Genomic DNA, 22083 nt, shown 5'->3' on the forward strand with positions numbered 1-22083 from the left:
CATTAACAAAAATAGGTGGTTGCATGGTAGAAAACTAATGTCAACAGCTATTGCAAAACTATAGATGACAAACAAACCTATTTAACTAAATTTATCCATACTCGACTATAAATAGATGGATATGGGTATCTTAAATTTTTGCATATGAGTATAAAATGAGTTACCCAATAATACCCATTTAATTTTATTGGATAAATCATCAAATTCAATTAAATTATTTAGAATTGTCTTCTCCCAAACCTCCTCTCTTTCTCCACCCCCTTTTTTTTTCAGATTCTTCATTTTGTCAAGATGTTAACTACTTTTGTTTCATTATTATTATTATTATTTGTTGATTTTATTTTATCATTTTTTTTCTCTTAGTTTGTTAACTTGCTCATTTTTTAGCATTACCAATTTATGACAAGTTTTAGCCTATTTTCCTACCTTTCCAAAATGAAAATTTAAATTTACACATGAAAAAAATGCTAGGGGTTCAAAATTTTTGGATTAAATTTTTATGTTAACTTTTATAGTACTTAGTTCAAATTTTTATATTCTTATTGTTCAATTATTAAATAGTATGTAATTTTGCGACATAGAGTACGGATGAAAAAAAATTTGATAATCAGGCTTATTGAACATTATAAGTAAATATTTAAAACTAATAATGAGTGTAAAGGGTGGTATAAATTGATAACTTAGTTTGCAAAAATGAATTTAAATGAGATTACAAAAAAATTAAAATAAATGGGTAAGCCTCCAATTGCTTCCACGTGATAAGGCAACAAAAGTAATGTAAACTCAATCTATACAATACTAACATGTTAAGGTGAAATTTCAAATTTAGCCACCAGTCTAAAGCACATTTGCACCGTTTTTAACAAAGACATGCAACTTCAGAAGCTCCCAATTGCTTCCACATAAGCTAACACCACCACCGTATATGTTAATCAAGTCAATCTGTCCAACACCAAAACATAAAAGTGAAATTCCATAATTAACCACCTACTGATGGTGCCCATACGGGACCATCACTATTGCACTCATATCAGCCAACTCCCTTTTTTATACTTCTTATGATTAAAATATAACATTATGAATATCCAGCTAATTAAAAGCCTGGTGGTCACCACGACTCAAGTCTTGGTGGTGTGAGAGGTCAAAGATTCGACCCTTGTCTCCCACTAATTTGTCACTATATGTGGTGGCCTTAATTGACCATCTTCGATGGAGTCTCTACTCACATCGAGCCCCCTAGATTAGGTTAGATTAACTTATAAGAATTCTATCGTTGTGACAAAAAAAATGGAGAGAGAGTATCTAGCTAATTGCTAGTTATCCCATTAAACCAACTATTTGTTTTTATTTCCATATCTAAAAATAATATCTTCTTTTGTAAAAGATAATTGTCAAACGTTAATAAATAGGATTAATCTTACATTATTTATCTTGTATACACTTTTATCATTAAATACATAACATATTATTTGAATTTAAAACTCAAATTTTACATATATATCGTACATTCAAGTGTAACAGTATATAATACTGTCAGTGTATTAGAAGAATTTTTATACTCCGTTCATTTTATCAATGAGAACCAATTACACGAGGGGTAATACAATGACCATATCAATTAATGCCCATCTGCTCAATCTACAACTATACATAATTAGCTTTGCCATATGCTACACATGCAACCGATGGCTTGCCAGATCCCAGAAATATCAGCATTCAACAATTATGAGGAAATAGTGACCCAAAAGGATTACTGCCCTTCTGTTCTTTCTCCAAGGAGATCTGCATAGAAATAAAATACCCAAATTCAGTGGCTTCCAGAGCACAATCATATTATCTAACAAAAGAATTACGCCCGTATGAAAACAAGTAAAAAATTCGGTCACTATAGACTTAAAAAATGATAATAATTCCGCTTCAATGCTTAAATTATGAAGCTTTCTTTGCCAATATTGTAATAGACTTCATGTAGTAAGAAAGCGCTAGAACAGGATAAAAATCGAAGCTCGAATAGCGAACACTTAAGATGACCATAACATATTTGTGGCATATAGGTCCTTCTTGATGCACTCAGAAAGCTGTAATAATCAAGATGCATGAGTGCAGATCTATAACTGAAAGTACTGGAGATAAATGACAAGACCTGTCCATTATCAAATCCATATTCAGATAAACCGGGATGCAGCTTGCAGTCGGCACAAAACTTGTATGCAGCCATTTTGCTCATAATGGAGGATAAGGATAGGAAATGTTGCTTGTTTGATGATAAATTACACCTTTTTATAAGGTTATTTGAAATAGGCATTGCAAATACTAAGGTTAAACTTCTATAAGGAAAATAGTTTGAGAGGTCAAATAGCTACAGGCTTTGAAAGATGCAGTAGCGTATGAGTGATATAACTGAACTCAGAATTAAGATACAGAAGAATGTCCAAGTTTTAGGCATGAAAGTGAAGGAACAGAAATTTGTTATGGAAATAGATTACCAAAAGAAGATCTTCATCAGTGCCAAAGGCTTTGCGGGCCTCTTCTAGACGTCTTGACGTCATCCTCTCATGTTTGCTGCAAATTAGGTACAGTAGATGTTACTTAAACAAGCTTGCTTCAATGCTGCTCTTCAGACAACAAATGGTTGTACATATCCATTCAGTGTAGTCAAGATCTATATTTGAACAACTATCCAAGTAAAACTCATGTAACAGAATCAACAAACCAAACCAGTCATTACATGAGCAAGGAAGATCATACAGCAGACACACACAAAAAATGCACATACATCACAGACACACACATACAGCAGACCCGATAAGGGGATGATCAAATGATATTAGAAACCTTGAGCTAGCAGGATCCCGAATTTCAAACTCATCCGTAGCAGCATCATAACCGCAAATTATGACATAGTGACCTGCAATATCGTTCAACCAAATTCACAAATAAAAAGGACTGACACAAGTAAAATGATAAGACTGCAAGAGGAGACTGAAGGTCAGTCGAGAGCAAAAGAGCTCAGTTCAACAATAAATTCACCATGAAACAAGGTCTTACGGTGAAGATCCTACAACTTTGACAAAGCTAAAGCATGTGCTTGTTGTTATAAATGGTTGACCTAGTTTCAAGGACTAAACTAACAGCCAAAATTACACAGGCGATGATCTCAAATTAAAATGAGTACAGACAATTACTATCTTTACATACTAATCATGGGGATTAATCACTGAATTGGAAGATCAGTATCATATCTAAAGAGTATCAAGCTTGCAATACTTCTATCAATGAAAATTTGTGAACATAACGATCACCTATCAGAACCATTAAACATCAAGCTTGTAATCGTCCTACCATCTCATCAAGGTATTACTTGCTCACATAATCTGCAACTGCGCTTCAGTTTCTTATGATTATTATCTTCTTAAACAAATATATTCTCTTAATAGTTAATTCTAACACAATTCAATTCCTTCACTAATTTGTATTTCAGATACGAGCACGAGTATCACAACTCTTTTGGCCAAAACAGTACATTAGAAATGTTGCAAGGATGTCTCTTAGTAGGTGGTACGGTTTAAAATTTAAGAATGATATAGCTACGAGACATTTAAGGTAAAATATGCCTGCTAGGGGCAAAGAATGCTTGACTTGTGCATAATGGTGCAACCATAAATAAAAATTAAGGGAACATCTGTTCCACTTGATCCAGTGGTTGAGTGAGTGAGAATTGTTGATGCTCATTAACTAGAAACATTCAGAAAAAATGTATCCAGTTAAGCCACGGCAGCAGCTTAAGTAACTGGAACTCCATTTTCATTCCTAAATCAAGGTGATTTTTTCCTGAAAATTAAACACAATCCAGTCTTATAAGTTAGTGCTGTAAAAGTAGGTTGGTTCTCGAAACTTATTCCAATTATTTCAAAATATAGACATGTATCTAATATATTTGAGACTGTTGACTATGTAATCCTATAACAAACAAATGGCAAAATATTTCTAGCCTTCAAGAAATGATGAAAAATGATAGTTTACCCAGTTGGATACACCAAATATTCTATAACAAAGTTTAAAGATAAGATCTCTCTATCTCATGTGTGATATGCAGCTATTGGATGTTTAAAAAACAATCTAAGCATTTCTGAGAATGGTCAGGATTTCCAAAGTTTCCACATCATCCTCCATATTCCGAAACTCTTAATGAAGCACCATGTGAGCCGGTAAGAGCACTTCATCTTTGGAAATATATGATTATATTACTCATTTTTCTACTGAAAGAAAGATAACAAGTTCAGAAGTTAAGGACACCTAAGAAGAAAAAGCAACGATTCTCACCAGTATAACCTGGGCAATCATCATAGATGCCCGATATGCAAACATCCTTTATCCAAGATCGACTGCATAGAAGTATCACAAAGGAAATGCAAAAGGGAAAAAATCAGTCTTAAAATAAGATTTTGATAAGAAAAATTTCAGTTGAAGCATCGATAGAGGCATAGGAGAAAAAGGATGCAGGGCAGCTGCCTTCTTCTTAAAGCCAAAGTTAAAGTCAAAATGGATGAATGGACACCCAAAGTGGAAAGGCCATTTTCCAAATATATATTGGAAAGAAGTAAAATGATATACCTTAATATATACTGATCAATTAAAGCAATTACGATATAATTTCCAGACAATACCATCGACGCAATTTCTTCTCCATTAATAGATCTGCACTGTAAAACAAACAAGATGTGATTTCACAAGGATGAAGAGACTAAAAGATTCCACATGTCTAATATCAGATGAACAGAGACTCAAACAAGATATACTTCAAAAAAGCTGGATTCACGCAAATTCAGATCCTTTCTGAAGAAAGGAACAAGAGGCAAAAAGAATTAGTGATTAGACTTGAAAATAAATATTAGATGCTTGAACATACAGAAGATAAAAATGCAAAGATCAAGATCAACTACCCAGTTCTTGCTTTGTTTTTCCATTATTTATGGCTGCTTATGAGTACTCTATCTAATTTCCTTTTCACATATCTTCTTTTATTTTCTTTCTTTGAATAAAAGGAACCAGACAAAAAAAGGGGGGGGGGGGAGAAGATGAGAGGGAAGCCATTATTCTAAAGAGCAAATTATCAAGTTTTTTCTTAAGGCTGACATCAAACTTATGTGGCCTCATCACCTCATCTACTTTATTGGTAAATTCCAAATGTTACACCACATTAATCCGTAATGTCTCTTCTAGTTTTGACAGTTTAGTACTATTATGTTGAGATGCTGTTTGGACCGACCATGGAATCTCCGGAAACACTATAACAATGAAGGATAAGAATCGAAGTTACCTCTATATTTATTCCAGCATCACGTGCTTTCTTAAATAGCATATCAACTCGCAGCAGATCACTTGGAAGTTGGTCCTGCAAAAGCTCTTCTTTGAGAAAACAGCACATGCAGAATGACAAAAAGCTAATGAAAGTAAGTGAGCTACACCAATGCCAAAATGCTTTGGATAAATTTAGCTACTTAAGTTTCTCGTCTTGAGTATTTAACCTCAAATACCAAAAACAGAGTAAAGGTAGAGTGGAATTAATGCGGTAATACAAAGCTGAAGGGTTCAAAAAAAGATGGCTACAAATAAGACCACGCAACTAAATGACCTTACAGATCCCAAGGAAAAACACACAACCACTTTTCTGGCTTGGAAAAACCACTCTTCTAGCTCAATCTAATAATCTAAATCTTTCCCAACAAAAAAGAAAAGAAAAAAGAAGGAAACAAAAAAAAGAGGAAAGCATGGGTAATATGGAAACAAAGAACAAAAACTCGTGCTTCTGCATATTTGCTCTAGCTGTTCTTAGACAACCAATTTATAAAAGGCTACTTAGATAAGGTCATCATGATTGAAATATAATAATTATTCAAGCGAAGCACAACAGACAATGGAAACTAATATGCCATAACAGGCAATAACAGGTCGGAACAGAAAGGTGGTAACCGGCAGACTTAGAAGCTGCAGATTTCAACATGTAGGCTTAATTCTAAGCCATTATCAATTTAAACAGTCAAGAAGTGTTATACAGTGAGACACATCAGAATCCCCAGTCTGTTGGACCTTAATACATAAAGGTTTTTCCACGGAACTAGGGAACTAGAGTTTGAAACAAAAGTTTTACAAGTCCAGTTTACCATTGAAAAACTGATGATTTACAAAAAGCCAATGCAAAACTATTTCACATATAAAAGGTTTACAGTTTTATCCATGTCCTGTCAAATTATTATAATAAGGTCAGCGGCAAAAATTCCAGCATGTAGAATATGGTTACTAGAGAAATCAAAGAGAGAGAGAGAGAGAGTTGGAGTAGTCATAATCTAATATCTGACTGTCCTGCCAAATATTAAACAAAAAATCAATCAGGCAGTAAACCAGTTAAAAGTTGTAACAGGTACAAGCCAGTCGTAAAATTCTTCAAGGGTTCAAAAGGCATCTTAATGATATCTGCGACCACAAGACTCAAACTGATACATAAACCGAAAAAAAAAAAGCTATCTTCCACCTGAACAGCCTCAAAAGTAGCAGCTAAAAATTCAAGCAGATTATTGCAGATATACAAATTCATTCATAAAATTGGACATCACCTTGTAGAAAGTCTCCCCAAGAAAATTTGGGTTGGCTCCAAACGTTACTGTGAAGTAGGAAAATTTAACTGAAAACTTTTGCAATAGATATGCCAAGTCAACTGTCCAAATACTGCAGAAAAGAATGGTGTTAGACTTATGGAGCATTTACCGTCAACAATATAGCCATAAAAGCTTAACATGGTGTTAAAAAAAAGGAAGATATAATACTCTAAAAAGGAAGCATAAAATAATTAGGTCCCATTCTATCAACAAATGCATGTGAGTAGAAAGTAGGATGTTGTGGGGTCAAATATCTTTCATTCTGACCTAAAAATTTAATACTTTTAGATATAGCAGTTTCCAATTTAGAAATGCAAACATCAATTCGATACAGATTGCAAAGGAATGTAAGAAGTTAAATCTCTACACAAGACATACATTCATATGCATTCGAATCACAAAAACTCAGCTACAAAATGATCCAATCATTAGAGGACCTGCACTTCAGAACAAAGTTAAGTGGGATAACCGGGATGGAAGCTTTGAAAAGACAAATGAAAGGTGAGCAAAAAGCTCATTCACCTTTCCCTGCATTCCAGGTCAGATAACCTGTGAAGGTCAAACATAAGTTCCTAATAAAATTGGAAATATTCCATCTATGTTTTCTAGAAAACAGCACTCTATTGAACTCAACTTTAGCGAAAAGACACAATCAAATAACCTTGATATCCTTTCATGCATTTTGCCATAAGTTTCATAATACGAAATGAACTGCTGCAGAAGATAAACAACAACACACATAAAAATGGCCTGAGGGGAAGAAGAAATAAAATCCAGCAATCTTGACACCTCAATATTAAAATGTAATTGAAGAGCCTTTTTCTGGTGTTTTGTTTAATTTGTATTAAACAGTTTCAAAGGTAACTTCAGCAAGAAAATTGTCTGATTTTGCAGGAACAAGGAGCTTATGAGATGTGAGAACAACATGTCAATATGTATTCTTTCCAAGATAAGCTCTTATAAGTGCTAGTCAACAAAGATTTACTACAAATGGCCGACCTTGGCATTCTAAAGATGCTTTCAATATCTTATTCAGATTCGTTCGTATGGGCATATAAATGTCATACAACTATTTCTGAAATCTAGATCACGTGGGTTGATTGGACTTTTCAAGCAAGAAACTCGTACCACTGCCTTTTCACCAATTTAACAAAAAGTTTCACCATATTATGAATTTACAGAATTCTAGATCTTTGATTCCTCATGTGCTAATCAAGTAATTATAAGAAGCCCAACTACACAAATTCACCTAAAAGTTCTTATCGTGAATATGTAAAGTCATACATATCCCAGCAAAGGTTTTGCCATAGAGGCACACAGTATATGGACAAAAAGAGCAAACAGTGAGGTACTGGACCATGGGGCATTCAGGGCAGCAGAAAAGTATGTTTCTGTGAAAGAACATTAGTAAAGCTGGCACAGTAATGGAAATAGATGGCACCTTGTCGTACAACAGAGGCCTTCCAGTTCCTGAATATCACCACTGTTGATGCCTAGAGTTCTCAGAACCATCAAAACACAAGCAAGTCCACAATCCCATGTGTACTGCTGGTTTATGTGTGGTACCTTAAAACCATAAACAGCATGTGACGGACGAACTATGATATTCACAGCATCAAAAAATGTAGTTTGAAAAGTATCCACTGAATGAAGCTTTGCTAATTGACTTACTTCAACAGAGCCTGAATGGCATAAGGTGTCATTTTTGGACCTCTCCTTGCTCAAAAGCAGCTTAAAAGGGTAAGACTCGACCAAGTTCAAATAAGTCCCAGGTGGTCCCTGATTATTTTCTTCTTCTGCTTTCAAAAACTTGTTGAAAAGAAGATATAGAGGCCACATCTAAGACCAAATTAATAGAACACAGGTCAGTGCAAGCTATCCACTTCCTTGGCTTGATAGAATTGTTCAACAAAAGGTCTTCACCTTCATGCTCTTGCTACACAACTGCAAACGGAGTATGACATGGATCAACTGAGCAAATAATACCAAAATCTAAGGGTGACACACCATTTAAGAATTCAGAACAGTCTGGATCAGGAATGCCGTACACTAATTCAATTTTGACCCAGTTTCACTCCGGCTTTTAATCCGGCACTAAAAGTAATGCAACATGTAAAACAAGTGCAGGTCGTAAAGCTGTTAAAGTTTAACCAAAGCAATACATGGGATTGTTACAGCCGTCAGACATGCAAAAGGCTCATGAACAAAAGTCACTGTGGAACATCATTCCATCTACCTTTGTGGTCTTCTCTTATCTTCCTAATTGTAATGTTTGTCTAAACAGGAGAAAGCTCAGCACACAGACACAAAAAAAATAATAATAAAAATAAAAAAATAAAATAAAGGGGTCTGCTCACACCTAAAGGCAAGGCTGCACACATGCTTTGTAGAGTCAGCTTTGTCATGAGAAACCTAGTCATGCTTATTACACCTTTATCCAAAATTACACCTTTATCCAAGCTGCAATTTCTTCTCTACTAGAAGATAATAGCATCATAACATATTCTGAGAACAAACAACTCTTTCTATCAGAACTGTTCCTGATACATGAAATTCTCATTAAGACGGTAGCATACGACAGGCAAAATCAGGTAAAAAACGAATGGTTTTCGGCAATTCTGTGGTATGGCGAGAGATTGAGTCAAGTACAGCCAATTCTCATAAACAAATAAACCATTGCAAAATCCCACCCCAAACGCCAAGAAAAGTGAAAGCCATCAGAATTCAGCAAAAGACACCCGATAAAATAGACAAAGTCAAGCAGGAGGCATGATCATATCAAAGAAACCGAATTAATCAAATTTAACAACCTTAAAGAAAATTATAGCCAAAAACAAATAAACATAAGGCAGAATATCACCATCCATCCTATAGATAGGTATTGCAAATAATAAATTAGTAAGACAAATAAGTAAATTCTTGCATTACAAGACAATAATGAAACAGACATCCTAAAGGGCACTCAGTGTACACAAAAGCGTTGCTGGAGACAAAAAACAAAAAAAAGAGGGGAAGAGAAAACATACCCTCCTGGCTTTTAAGAATTGATGAAGCAAGATAAAAGTGTTGCTTAATACTTTATCTCTCGCGCTGGCTCTCTGGATGAACCTTTGGTGTAAATTCTTGCTTCTTCTTTTCTGGTTCTTTTTCGATTGATCATTCTTGATTCTCCTGGTCCTGCCTCCTCAGTTGAATGATTCAAGATCTTTACTGAAACATTTATGTTTTAGTTCGTGGGTCCCTGTTATCTATCTTTTCATTTATCTTTTATGTCCTAGCGTGTAGCACATAGGTTTAGATTGTAAAATATTTTGTCTTAATATTCTAAAGATGACAGAAAATGCAGGTGGCAGGTGGCAATTGGTTGTGTTGTTAATCCACAATAATTGTTCCCTAAGGAATACTACATAATAAAAAATGCGATTAGAGATTAAAAACGATTTATTTTAGTTGCCTATGATAGTCTTCTCAATGCATTAAATGATATCATACTAAGTATACCTGGCAATTGGGCGGGTTGGGTGAGTTTTGAGCAGGTTGATGTTGGATTTTCATTTAAATGGGTTACACCCAATCCGTCCAACTTTAGATTGGGTTAATTTTGGATTGGGTCATATTGGGTTTATTTTAAACTCATGACCCAAATATGACCCAATATATTAAATAATAGATTTTGATACATAAACTCTCTCAAATATATTTTCACATACAAAAAAAAATTCATGCACATAAATTAATTTTCACATAGATAGATATATTTTCACACACTAAAACACTTACAGATACAAACACACACTCACTTTTTAAATTCTTTTGAAATACTTGATTTTATTATCCTTTCAGAGTAATTATTTGACGGGTTAACAACATAAAAATCCCCTGTGGTATAGCTATCATACAGAAAAGCCCTCTGTGGTTTCATATCATACGCGTCGGTACCCCATGGTTTGAATTATTCTGAAAAGTTGACAAAAATCGTTAAAACTGGCGGAGTTGAGTGAAAAGACGAAAATACCCTAAAAACGCAAAGGTACCACTTTCATTCAATTGAAGTCTATTCCCAAATTGCCGCTCCCACCACTGGCCAGCCCATAGCTCCTCCTCCGCCACCTCGACTTCCCTTGAAAAGACCACGATCAATTTCCCCACCACCTCGGCTTCCCTTCATTGGACCCTTCAAGGACAGACTCGACTACTTCTACAACCAAGGCAAAGACGAATACTTCAAGTCCCGGGTCCAGAAGTACCAATCCACGGTTTTCAAAACCAACATGCCGCCCGGTCATTTCATTTCTTACAACCCGAACGTCATCGTTTTGCTCGACGGCAAGAGCTTCCCCGTCCTCTTTGACGTCTCCAAAGTTGAGAAGAAAGACCTTTTCACCGGCACTTTCATGCTCTCCACTGAACTCACCGGCAGCTATCGCATCCTCTCCTACCTTGATCCCAAAGTCTTCCTCCTGCTTACGCTAAAGTCGTCCAGAGTAAAAGATGAGATACTATATAACTTGTACACTCATCACCCAGGCGGAGCGGAAGCAGGACCATCCATGATCCACCCAGAGTTGTACGAGTCGTACTTAATTCAAGCGGACTTGGTATTTAGTGGAAAAAAGCATTAAGAACAGAGGCTGCCTCCCCCATAAATCCACATACATTTACGTTTTACTCGTAAGAAGTGCAGACACAATGTTAAATGCACTATCTGTCACCGCCTTCCTTCCTTCTATACTATACCATGCTGCTACTGCTGATCCAAGTAACTACATCCGGCCAAGAGGTAAATTGATTGCTTCCTTCACTTTTGACGACGGGACCACGTCATCCCGGAGTTCCAGAAGAGCTACACCGAGCTATTCGACGGCCTCGAGCAGGAACTCGCCACCAATGGCAAAGCCAAAGCCAATGAAGCCAAATTTAAAGTGTGAAGGGTACAATAGGAATATCCGGTGAAAGTTTGTGATAAAAACTTATTTTTCACAAGAAACACGTGCCTTTCAAGTGCGTTTAATACAAATGCTTTACATTTGACGATTTCCGTCGACTTTTCAGAATAATTCAAACCATAGGGTACCAACAAGTATGATATGAAACCACGAGGGATTTTTCTGTATGATTGCTATACCACAGGGGGCTTTTCTGTTTTTAACCCTTATTTGACATGCTGCTCCCGAACCAATGAAAAAGTTTGACATAGATAGATATACAAAGATCTCACTCGAGCTCATTTAATGTGTCAAGTGGATCCCACCTAACATGTAAATTTCCAATAGTCAAAAATAAAAATTTGTTGGATGGCAGTGTTTTTTAAAAATTAATTTTTCAAATACAATAAAAATTTTTAAAAAGTATTCTAAACGGTAATCTAAAAATTAGTTTAAATTTTTTTAAAATTTTAAAAAATATCTCAAAATATATTTTAGAAACTCTTCTATTCTTAGATATCCCAAAATATTTTCTGAAAATATTCTAAAATATAATCTAAAAACTCTATTATAGCAAAGTTTTTTAAAAACACCCTAAAAAATAGCTAATCCAAAAGGAGCCAAAGCTATTGAAAATCTACATATTACTAACATCTGTACGTCCAAGTCGAAATTTCATCTGCATCCACATGCGTGTTCGTATTGCGTTCTCATTGCCTCTAGTCAACTTCTATTTCCTACTTTCTATGCAACTAGACATCTGCTTAGTATATCATCAAGTTTGGTTGTACCTTCATCAATTCTAATCACTTTCTATTATCACATTTAAGTAGAAACATTAGTACCTTTTGTCCATGAATGCTAGATAACCTATTTCGTCCGTGAATGCCGGATAGCCTATTCCGTCGGTTAATTAGATTAGATTTTAATTACAAAAAAAAAGATTAAAAATTATGACATGTCTATTTGATAGATACAAATATAAAAGTTAAATGTCATTCCAACTTAATCAAAAAGCACTTAAGAAAAATATATTATCTTCATTGAGAATTTTTTGAGGTAGTCCTGACATTTTTCACATTTTTTTGCTAATGATTCCCTTATTTTCTATAAAGCAAGTGCGTTTGATGCCACAAAATTGATGAGAATTTTAAAATCTTGAAGTGGCCACAAAATTGATGCATTTTGCGTTTAATTTATTTTTTAATTTAAGTTGGGTAATGGGTACCCAACACAAATATCCAAACCGTCCAAAATATGTATGGATTTTTATTATCCAACCCAAAATTGACCCAATACCCAACTTACCCAACCCAACCTCTCAAATTAGTGGGTGGATTGGGTGGGTTATTGGGTTTTGGGCATAATTGCCAGGTCTAATACTAAGTAATCAAAATTTTGAGGAATCTAATTTTCAGAAAGAAGAAAATGTTATGTAGTTCGTAGTAAGTAAAATAGAAATAATCAAAATCACCTTTCAAACACTTCATAAGAAAAACTTTTTATAAGAAAAAAATTAAAGAGGAAATGCAAAATTTTGCGCACAAGGAAAGTAAGAATTTATTTCAAATGGTTACGAAGAATGTCCCCGATGTACGTGGTCGCGGGTCTGGGTCTCTTGCCCGTAAATTTGCGGCATGCCCCAAATGCAGGCGTCACCTGAAGTTAAATCAAGGTCCAGAAAAGGTAGGGTTTCGCCTTGGCCCAAATCAGGCACACGCACGCTGGACTCTGGATTCCAAGTATGGGGTCGTGTGTCTGTTACCAATCCAAAGTAGCTTTTGGACGCCATAATGACCGCCAAAATTTGGTTAGACACTTAAATTAGCCTGTTTGGAACCTGAATTTTTTGGGAGTTTGTCTAAAACTTTACTGTAGTGCACTGTATAACTTTTTGAAAAAATTTTGTAGAAGTTTTTGTAAGGTGAAAAACTCTTCCCCCCGTTGCCTCCGCCACCCCCAACAGCAACTTCACCAGCAGCCACCCCCTCTGCCTCGCCTTATTCCTCTGCCCCGCCACCTCCTCCCCCCGCGACCCCCTCTGCCCCGCCTTCCCCCTCCCCTCGCCACCACCTCTGCCCCGCCACCCCCAGCCTCTCCTGTTCCTTTTCCTGCTTCTCACCATCTTTCTTTTCTTTCTTTTTTTTTCACAGAGAGGTGGGGAAGGAAATGGGGGAGATGCAGAGAGAAAAAAAAAAGACAAGAGGGGAGGAAGAGGGGGAGAGGAAAAAAAAAAGAAGACCGGCACCGGCACCGAAAATCGGCGCCGGAGGTGGTGGTAGGGGAGGAAGAAGAAGAAAAGGGGAAGGAAATTTGTTTTTGTTGTGTTTTGGATATTTCAAGTGTATAGATAAAAAATTTTAGGAAGTTTTTTAGGGTTCTTGTAGCAAAAGTTGTTAAAAAACTAGTAGTTAAAAAACTTGATAAAAAACTAGGGTGCCAATCAGGCGATATTGCTCTTGATGTGTGTTTTAGGCGGATCGGCACACCATAAATAAAAAATTGTAAAGGGAGTCGGTCATTCTAAGGAAGTTGGAGAGCGGTTTAAATATTTTCCTAATTAGTTTAGGCACCAATGGACAAGCTACCTACGTCAGAGAACACCAGGACTTGGGGCATTTGTGTTGGATTCATGAGTTAGGCCTTTGTTTGATAATTTAATTTAACATTTAAATTTAATGGATTCAGATATTAATATATATAGATGCGTTTGATAACGAAACATTGAACATATGAAGTGACACTGGATTTCATAGGCAAAACTTGAACCAAAAAATAAATGATAAGTTATTCACTTATCATTTAATATGATATACACTCAAAATGTATCAAATTTAGACATTAACAATTCAATAATTTAATGAATTCAAATTTCAGTTTTCAGACTTAAATTTTATCAAATGCACCCTTAATCTTACCTGCTTTACAACCAACAAAAGCATCTAGATACTAGGCTGAAAGAGCAAACATTAAAATTAGTTCCATATGAAATTAAACACCCTATATTGAATGGTGAGGTATCAACGGATCATGTTAACATCAAGCCGAGGAACTTGATGAAAAATTAAACTATGAAATGCTGTCAAACTGGCTAATCTTTTGTTTCTTTTTGTTTCTTTTTCAATTTTATGACTACTTATTAGTAGTTATATTTACTACCTAATGCTAACAAGGTACTCCCTCCACTATCACACGGATCAAGAAGTGTAAATTAATATAGTTAATGTAATCATTTTTTACATAATACTTTCCTCTTGTGCTGGCCCATTAATACTAGTACGTTTACTTTAGTTGTATTTTTATTACTGCTAAAGTGGTTCATCAATCAATAGAATAGTGTATCTGTTGATAAGGATGTACATTAAATACGGGGATAGTAGCAAATTGATAGATTAAATAATTTTTTATTAAAAAAAAGAGAAAATAGGCCTATAATTTGAGACAATCACAAAAAGGAGGAAAATAAACCTATCTTCATGAGACAGAAAGAATATATAGGCCCAATTTGACAAATGAATTTTTTGGATGTTTATTTCTGTTGATCTAATCAGCAACATCCCTCAGATCCCGGCTCGACGGGACTAACCGCCCAATCCGTGGCACTCAGGGGTGCAGCCTTTATGCTGGCCGAGCGTGGTACGGTACTTTGCGCTGCTATTGTGGTTAAGGAAATAAAGTTGCGCCTTCGCTAACAACTATAGTTTTTGGTGCAACGGTAAGCGCTTGATCCTGACAAGTGGTATCAGAGCGAGGTCGCGGGTTCGAGTCTCCCTGACTGTTGTTGGGGGAGGGATTGTTGGCCTAATCAGCAACATCCCTCAGATACCGGCTCGACGGAACTAACCGCCCAGCCCGTGGCACCCAGGGATGCAGCCCATCATGCTGGCCAAGCGTGGTACGGTATTTTGCGCTGCCATTGTGGTTAAGAAAATAAAGTTGCGCCTTCGCTAACAGCTATAGCTTTTGGTGTAATGGTAAGCGTTTGATCCTGACAATTTCAAATTTTATTGTAACCTACAGTAGAAGTATTTAAAATTTTACTATAACTTATTGTAGAAATTATAGGAAGAATTTTTAAAATGAAATTTTTTTTATGTGTTTTGGGTATTTTGAAATGTGTGATTTAAAAATTTTGAAATTTTTTTTGAAATTACTATAGTTAAAGTTATTAAAAAATTTGTAGGAGACAACCTTGACCAAAAACTCCTTTGCCCAACAACGACATATTAGGGGGTGCTTGGCTTGAGGGTATGGGATTCAAGATTTGGAACGATGTCCATTTTAAGTGCTTGGATAATAGGTATGGGATTGAAGATTTTGGAATGAATTCTAAAAAGTTGGCAACTCTCCATTCCTGAGTGATTTGGTGGGTTTTGTTAATTCCTATATTTGATTCCAAGATAATTTTTATAAAACATTTTTTTTATCCACTCACCCCTTCACCCTCATCCCGTCACCCTCCCTCGTCTTCCTCATCACCTCCCACCACTTGTCTCCTCCTCCATGGCATCTAAAAATTTTTCTTGTTGCCATCACTTAACATCTCAAAAACTTTCACCTTCCCTCTCACTAGTATCACTCCTTCCTCGCCCTCTTTTTTTTTCTTCAATCAAATTAAAGTTTTAATTTTGTGACTTCGAATCAAATGAAATTCGATCGAGACCTACAACAAAAAAGTGGCGGCAGAAGTAAAAAAGCTCGAGACAAATACAAGTAACATGATGGTGACGGCGGACGCAAAAGATTTAGAAGCTGAGCTTGGTGCGGCGCCAGTGGCGGCGCTTGGCATTGTAGCGGATGGTGTTGTCAGTGCGCATGCGGATCCAATAAGGGATGGGCCTGTTCTGTCTCTGCTTCTTCACCAGCTTCTTCTTTATCATGAAGGTCTTGTGGGACGGCATCTTCGGTTGCTGGAAGTTGAAGGAGAGCTCCGGTGGGAGGATGGGTTGGCTTCAGAATAGCTGCAGATAGGTTGAAGGCAAGGCGGCCGATGACTGGCGGTTGCTGCTAAAGGCCCGTGTGAATGAACCCAACAAAAGAAAAAGATAGGGCAAAAATGCAATAATAATTTTGATACCTATTCCACTAAAAATTGTACCAAGCAGTGGTGATTTCAATGATACCAGGAGCTTATACCGATACTGATTTTTTATAATTCATTCCGTATCCAATTCTAATTCTGGAGCATGAACCAAGCACCCCCTTAGTTTTCAACTACATTTCTACACCCTTTGACTTATTTGCTGATGGACGAACGACACATGACATGTGCAACAACACAACATCGCAAGTGCACTCAACTGCTTATTTGCCATGATAGTACACGATCAATCCTCAATGAACTTACAACAACATGTAGTTTGATTTTCACGTTTCGTTGCGCCTAAATTCCAAACCCTTTTTAATTTTTATGGGTACGGCAGAGATGGTTGGTTGATTTGAATAAAAGGCCATCAATACAGTCGTGAATGAGATGTATAGGAGCAATTGCACGTGCATGCAAAGCGGGGGATGACTTTGAAATGCAAACTCGCTGTTTTTTGGGATTGGCTTCTGTTTGTTAGGAGTACTTCAAAATTGAAGAGGAGAAGATGCCCGTTTTCAAAAGCTATCTATCCACTGGATTTCATTTCTGATGCATGCATGGGTGCCCGTCGAATTCAAAAAACAAAAGGCCAGTTGCCACCCAATCGTCGAGTGGAAATTAAATGCAACTACTGACTGGCAGCTAAAGTTGGTGGATGAAAAGAAAAGAGGGGAGGAATCAGTCGGCCTTTGCATGGTAGAAAGTCAAATAAAGGTTGTGGGTTTTGTTGGCAACGGGAAATTTAGAAAGCGCAAAAAGGCAGGCACGGTGTCTTTGATTAGCTTTTTCTGCATTCGTTTAAATCAGTTGTTAACTAGCTAGCCGTTTCCGTTTGGAACTTTTTGCCGCTCCCTTTTTCTTTCTTTGTTAATAAGTTACCGCTATGACTTGTGATGAGGCAGTATATGTTGTAGTCTATAGAGACAAGAGAATAGGCGGCGACACATTCTACTTACCTCACCGGAGAGGAGAACTGAACTAGAAGACCATATATATATATTGGCAACATGCCAACAACAGAGGAAAGCATTAATAGGTTAAGGTGTCAATTATCAGTAGAGTTGAATACGACCAAAAGGATGTCAACCAAAAAACAGAGAACTAATCAACCAAACGAGACATCGACTAACTCCTACTTAATTCCTAAGAGGAGGGGAATTACTTTATTTAATTAACAAAGACAATGCAGAAAAAGAAAAGCTGCTTTGCACCCTACTTAGTACTCGTACATTGGTTGGATAAACTGTAGATATATTGGAGTATATAGCATATGGATGATGGTTAATTTTTTGTTTCCTCAAAACTGGACTGGACAAGACTGAGATTTAAAACCTGCACTTCCCACGCATCCTTTATCAGACTTGGTGTCGTCTATCCGCAATATATGAAAAAATTCAGACTGGCTGCTGGCGTGACTTGATTATAATTATGCTACCTTTTCCTAAACTTCACAATTTTGATTTACGTTATAATTAATTTTGGAACGGGATGTTAGAAAGCAAGGAGCCCACTGGTTCGATTTCCTATCCTGCTTAACTAGTAGTATGTGTTTTAGGCGTGATGAGATATATTTTCAAGTACCACCGTTTGGATTAGTCATTTTTTCAAAAACAAGTTTTTCAAAGACAATGCTACAGTAATACACAATAATTCAAAAAATATCTCATCCATACAATATATCAAAATTTTCAAAAAATTTTTATGGTACAAATTTTTCATATACACTGTTACAGTAAAATTTTTCAAATATATTCCCAAAAACAGCTAATCCAAACAGATAACTCATAAATGAATGTCTAATCCTGCCTGCTGATAACCTGTGCACTCTCTCTTGCAAAATTGGAGAATATCATAGGCATCCAGATTAGACTAGTGAACCACCAAATTGAAATTGAAACATACCGTATTTTTCAATTTGAGTAGGAGAACTGCTCAACCATAACTATTTTTCCATTAAACCAAAGCCTAATAAGCTTTTTGACAATTGAACAATGCCTGTGTTTTTCATCAAAAGACGTCTTCATTTGGCGTTTATATTGGTATCACTATCACCGAACTTATTTTAATTGTCTACCGAGGTCTACAAAAGAGTCATTGGAACTCTAAATTGTAGCTCCATTTATTATACAATGGACTGAAATTAATTAATTAAAAACGTTAGTACATTCTTGGGGTCTTCGTTCCACAAACACACCTAATTAAACTTGTGGTCAAAGGCTCAAACAGAGCTAAGTGAGAAATCCAAGATCATCAAAAGACGCTTAATTGTTGACTTGCTATACTTGTAAAATGATGGAGTGTATATATGTCACAAGTTAATGGCATGCAACATTTATGTTTCGAGTGCTTCAACTTCCGATATCATCATTATAAGACTGATCGTTGATAAATGATAGTAAAATCTACCGCGAGCTTGTACCCTGAGACAATTATTAGTCTGTGGTCCTCATGAATCATGATCGATAACATCAAATTTTGATGCTTTACCCCCTTTTCATTTTGAGGGAAAATTCTTAATAGTATTTCCTTTCATCACTACTTCACTAGTAGTGCAACTCACAACACACATAAAGAAAAAAGATTAGTGAAGCTTCCAACAACAATAAACTTTTTGGTTTTAGATTAAAAACGTGCTTAATGCTAATTAATATATGTCCTGCGGAATTGATAGCATATTCGTATAATGAAATGTTAGTACTAATTTATAAAGTTCGATCCAGCATTCTCAAGAATCAAACTTTGTGGTCACCGGGGTTAGGTGATATGTGGAGTTGGACACCTAATTTTAAACTTTCACCGGCTTATTTGAAGTTTTCAACACTTTCATTTATTGGGGTTTCCTCTGCTTTGAGTTTGGAAGGGTCCCCAAGCCATCCAGAAATTAACTGCTTGGTTTGGATTTCAGGCAGCCATGTTTAACCTTACAAATTTCAAAGTTCATACACATTTATTCCCGTCATTTATGCTTCATAATATACTGCATGCTATCACATTTATGACTTCCTCTGCAACCTTGAATTCTACATAGTTTGAACAAAGGAGGAGCGTCATCTATACTTGAAAAATTATCTGAATTTTGAACAAGAGGTGTATAACTGTTCTTGCTCATCGGTGCAAGTACTTCTCCCTTCTACCCAAAAAAGAAAGAAAAAGCAACTACTACTCCTTACCTCGAAAGATAAGTAATTATTGTGGTAATTAACAGTAGTATCCTTTTATCCTAGTGTTGGTAAGTAAAGTTATATATTACATGTATAGCTGTCAAACAAACCCATTTAATTAAGTTTACCCACATCCACCCATGAATAGATGGGTTTGGGTATCTTAAATTTTTGTATATGGATATAAATGGGTTACCCAATAATACCCATTTAATAAATGAGTATTATTGGGTAACCCATCAAACCCAATTAACCCATTTAAAATTGTCTTTCCCCAAACCTCCTCTCTTCCCCCACCTATTTTTTTTTCAATTTTTTTTATTTTATCATGATGTTAACTACTTTTGTGTCATTATTATTATTATTTTTTGGTTTTATTTTCTTTTAATTTGTTAACTTGCTCATTTTTCAGCATTACCAATAAGGATGGCAACGGGGGCGGGTGCCCGCGCGGGGGGCTAATGGGGCGGGGGCGGGAGCGGGGAGAAACGGGGGGGGGACAGTGGAGTGTACCCCCGCCCCGCCACCCGTTTTAAAAAAATAAATATATAAAATATATATGTATATATATAATATATAATTTAATTAGTTACAAATTTATGATAATGATATTATTAGTTATATGTATTATATAATGTATATTAGTATATGTAATATAATTGATATTATCAATTATACTAATAATTATACATGTGTACTAATACAAATTATTAATTGGTTATACTAAATCCCTAATTACACTTAATACAATAACATTTTTTTTCTCAAAAAAAAACACAAGCACAATAATGAACTAATGATTGTATTTGTGTCAAAAGTAAAAACTTGACTACTTTAGTTGTATTTATTTTCATCATGTTGGATTGTATGCAAATAACTTTTGTTTGATTGTTTTTATAAGTTTCAATTGTGAAATTACAATGAATAATAATTTGATGATGTATTGATATTTTAGTACTTGATTATTTACTAAAATTTAACTATAATAAATTATATAACATTTTTATTAGACCGTCGGGGGCACCCGCGGGGGAAGCGGGGCGGGGGTGCGGGGAACGGGGGATGGGGCGAGGGCGGGGGAGATTTGTAGGCAGCCTGCCCCAACCCCGCCCCGTTGCCATCTTTAATTACCAATTTATGACAAGTTTTAACCTATTTTCTTACTTTTCAAAAATGAAATTTTAAATTTACACACGAAAAATGTTAGAGGTTCAAAATTTTTGAATTACGTTTTTATGTTAATTTTTATAGTATTTAGTTCAAATTTTTATATTCTTATTGTTTAATTATTAAATAGTATGTAATTTTACAACATAGAGTACAGATGGAAAAAAATTGATAATTAGGTTTATTGAGTATTATAAATAAATATTTAAAATGAATGATGAGTGTAAAGGATGGTATAAATTGATAACTTCGTTTGCAAAAATGAATTTACAAAAAGTTAAAATAAATGGGTAATTGGATTACCCAATTCATTTTTTGACTTACCCATTTATACCCATCTAATTAAATGGATATAAATGAGTTGATTAACTTATACCCGTTAGCAATTTTACCCAACCCAAACTCGCCCAAATCACCAATTTTAACGCCTCTAATTACATGTAATCCTCTCTATAGGAAATTTATGGGGATAAGCACACTCCACATACTATAGTAATCTTTGTAAGACCTAAAGTTTTTCCTCCTAAACTTTTTCTCATCCTAGGAAAAACTTTTCTTTTGGTACTTATCCACACTGCCACTATTTCTAACCATATGTAATCCAGGCCTCTCCCATTACCAAGTGAAGTTTTTAGACTTGTTAAATACTATACCTCTTCAGCTCAAATGGCTCCAAAATATATTAATTGCTGGATGAAATTTTAAAATCAATTTTTTTTGACCTTGAAATTTTCTATATATTTGCTCGGGAAGTTAGGGCCTGTTTGGAACCTGAGTTTTTTGGGAGTTTGTCTAAAACTTTACTGTAGTGCACTGTAGAAGTTTTTGAAAAAATTTTGTAGAAGTTTTGTAAGGTGAAAAATTTTTTTGTAGTAGATTTTGTAAGATAAAAAATTTTGTAAAAGTTTTTGTAAGGTGAATTTCTTTTCCTTTTCTTTTTCTTTTTTTCCTTTTTCTTTTCTTTCCTCTCTTTCTTTTTCTTCTTCTTCTTCCTTCCCCCTCCCGCCACTCCTCTCCTCCCTTTCCCCTTCTCCTCTGCTCTGCATTTCCCCCGCCACCCCCACCAGTCCCTCTGCCCCTTCCCCCTC

The 22083-nt window shown here is 35.6% G+C and overlaps 2 protein-coding genes across 3 annotated transcripts; both read right to left on the reverse strand.

Moving 5' to 3' along the window:
* Positions 1–1506: 1506 nt before the first annotated feature.
* Positions 1507–9855, reverse strand: LOC113764174 (protein GUCD1). 2 transcript variants are annotated; one of them, XM_027308254.1, is made up of 11 exons: positions 9683–9855; positions 8580–8600; positions 8328–8495; positions 8098–8222; positions 6615–6726; positions 5321–5395; positions 4615–4703; positions 4324–4385; positions 2836–2908; positions 2487–2562; positions 1507–1782 (listed from the first exon to the last, which is right to left on the reverse strand). In XM_027308254.1, exons 2-11 carry the CDS (start codon positions 8583–8585, stop codon positions 1717–1719), a joined length of 852 nt encoding a protein of 283 aa, XP_027164055.1. In that variant the 5' UTR covers positions 8586–8600; positions 9683–9855; the 3' UTR covers positions 1507–1716. The 2 variants fall into 2 exon arrangements, with proteins under 2 accessions (XP_027164055.1, XP_027164056.1); XM_027308255.1 differs by lacking the exon at positions 8580–8600.
* A 6471-nt stretch (positions 9856–16326) lies between these two features.
* Positions 16327–16541, reverse strand: LOC113764177 (60S ribosomal protein L39-3-like). Its single transcript, XM_027308259.1, has one exon. It carries the CDS (start codon positions 16480–16482, stop codon positions 16327–16329), a length of 156 nt encoding a protein of 51 aa, XP_027164060.1. The 5' UTR covers positions 16483–16541.
* Between the last annotated feature and the right edge of the window lie 5542 nt (positions 16542–22083).

The sequence above is a fragment of the Coffea eugenioides genome, chromosome 2 (genome assembly GCF_003713205.1).
Source record: "Coffea eugenioides isolate CCC68of chromosome 2, Ceug_1.0, whole genome shotgun sequence".
In the NCBI taxonomy this organism is placed as follows: Eukaryota; Viridiplantae; Streptophyta; class Magnoliopsida; order Gentianales; family Rubiaceae; genus Coffea; species Coffea eugenioides.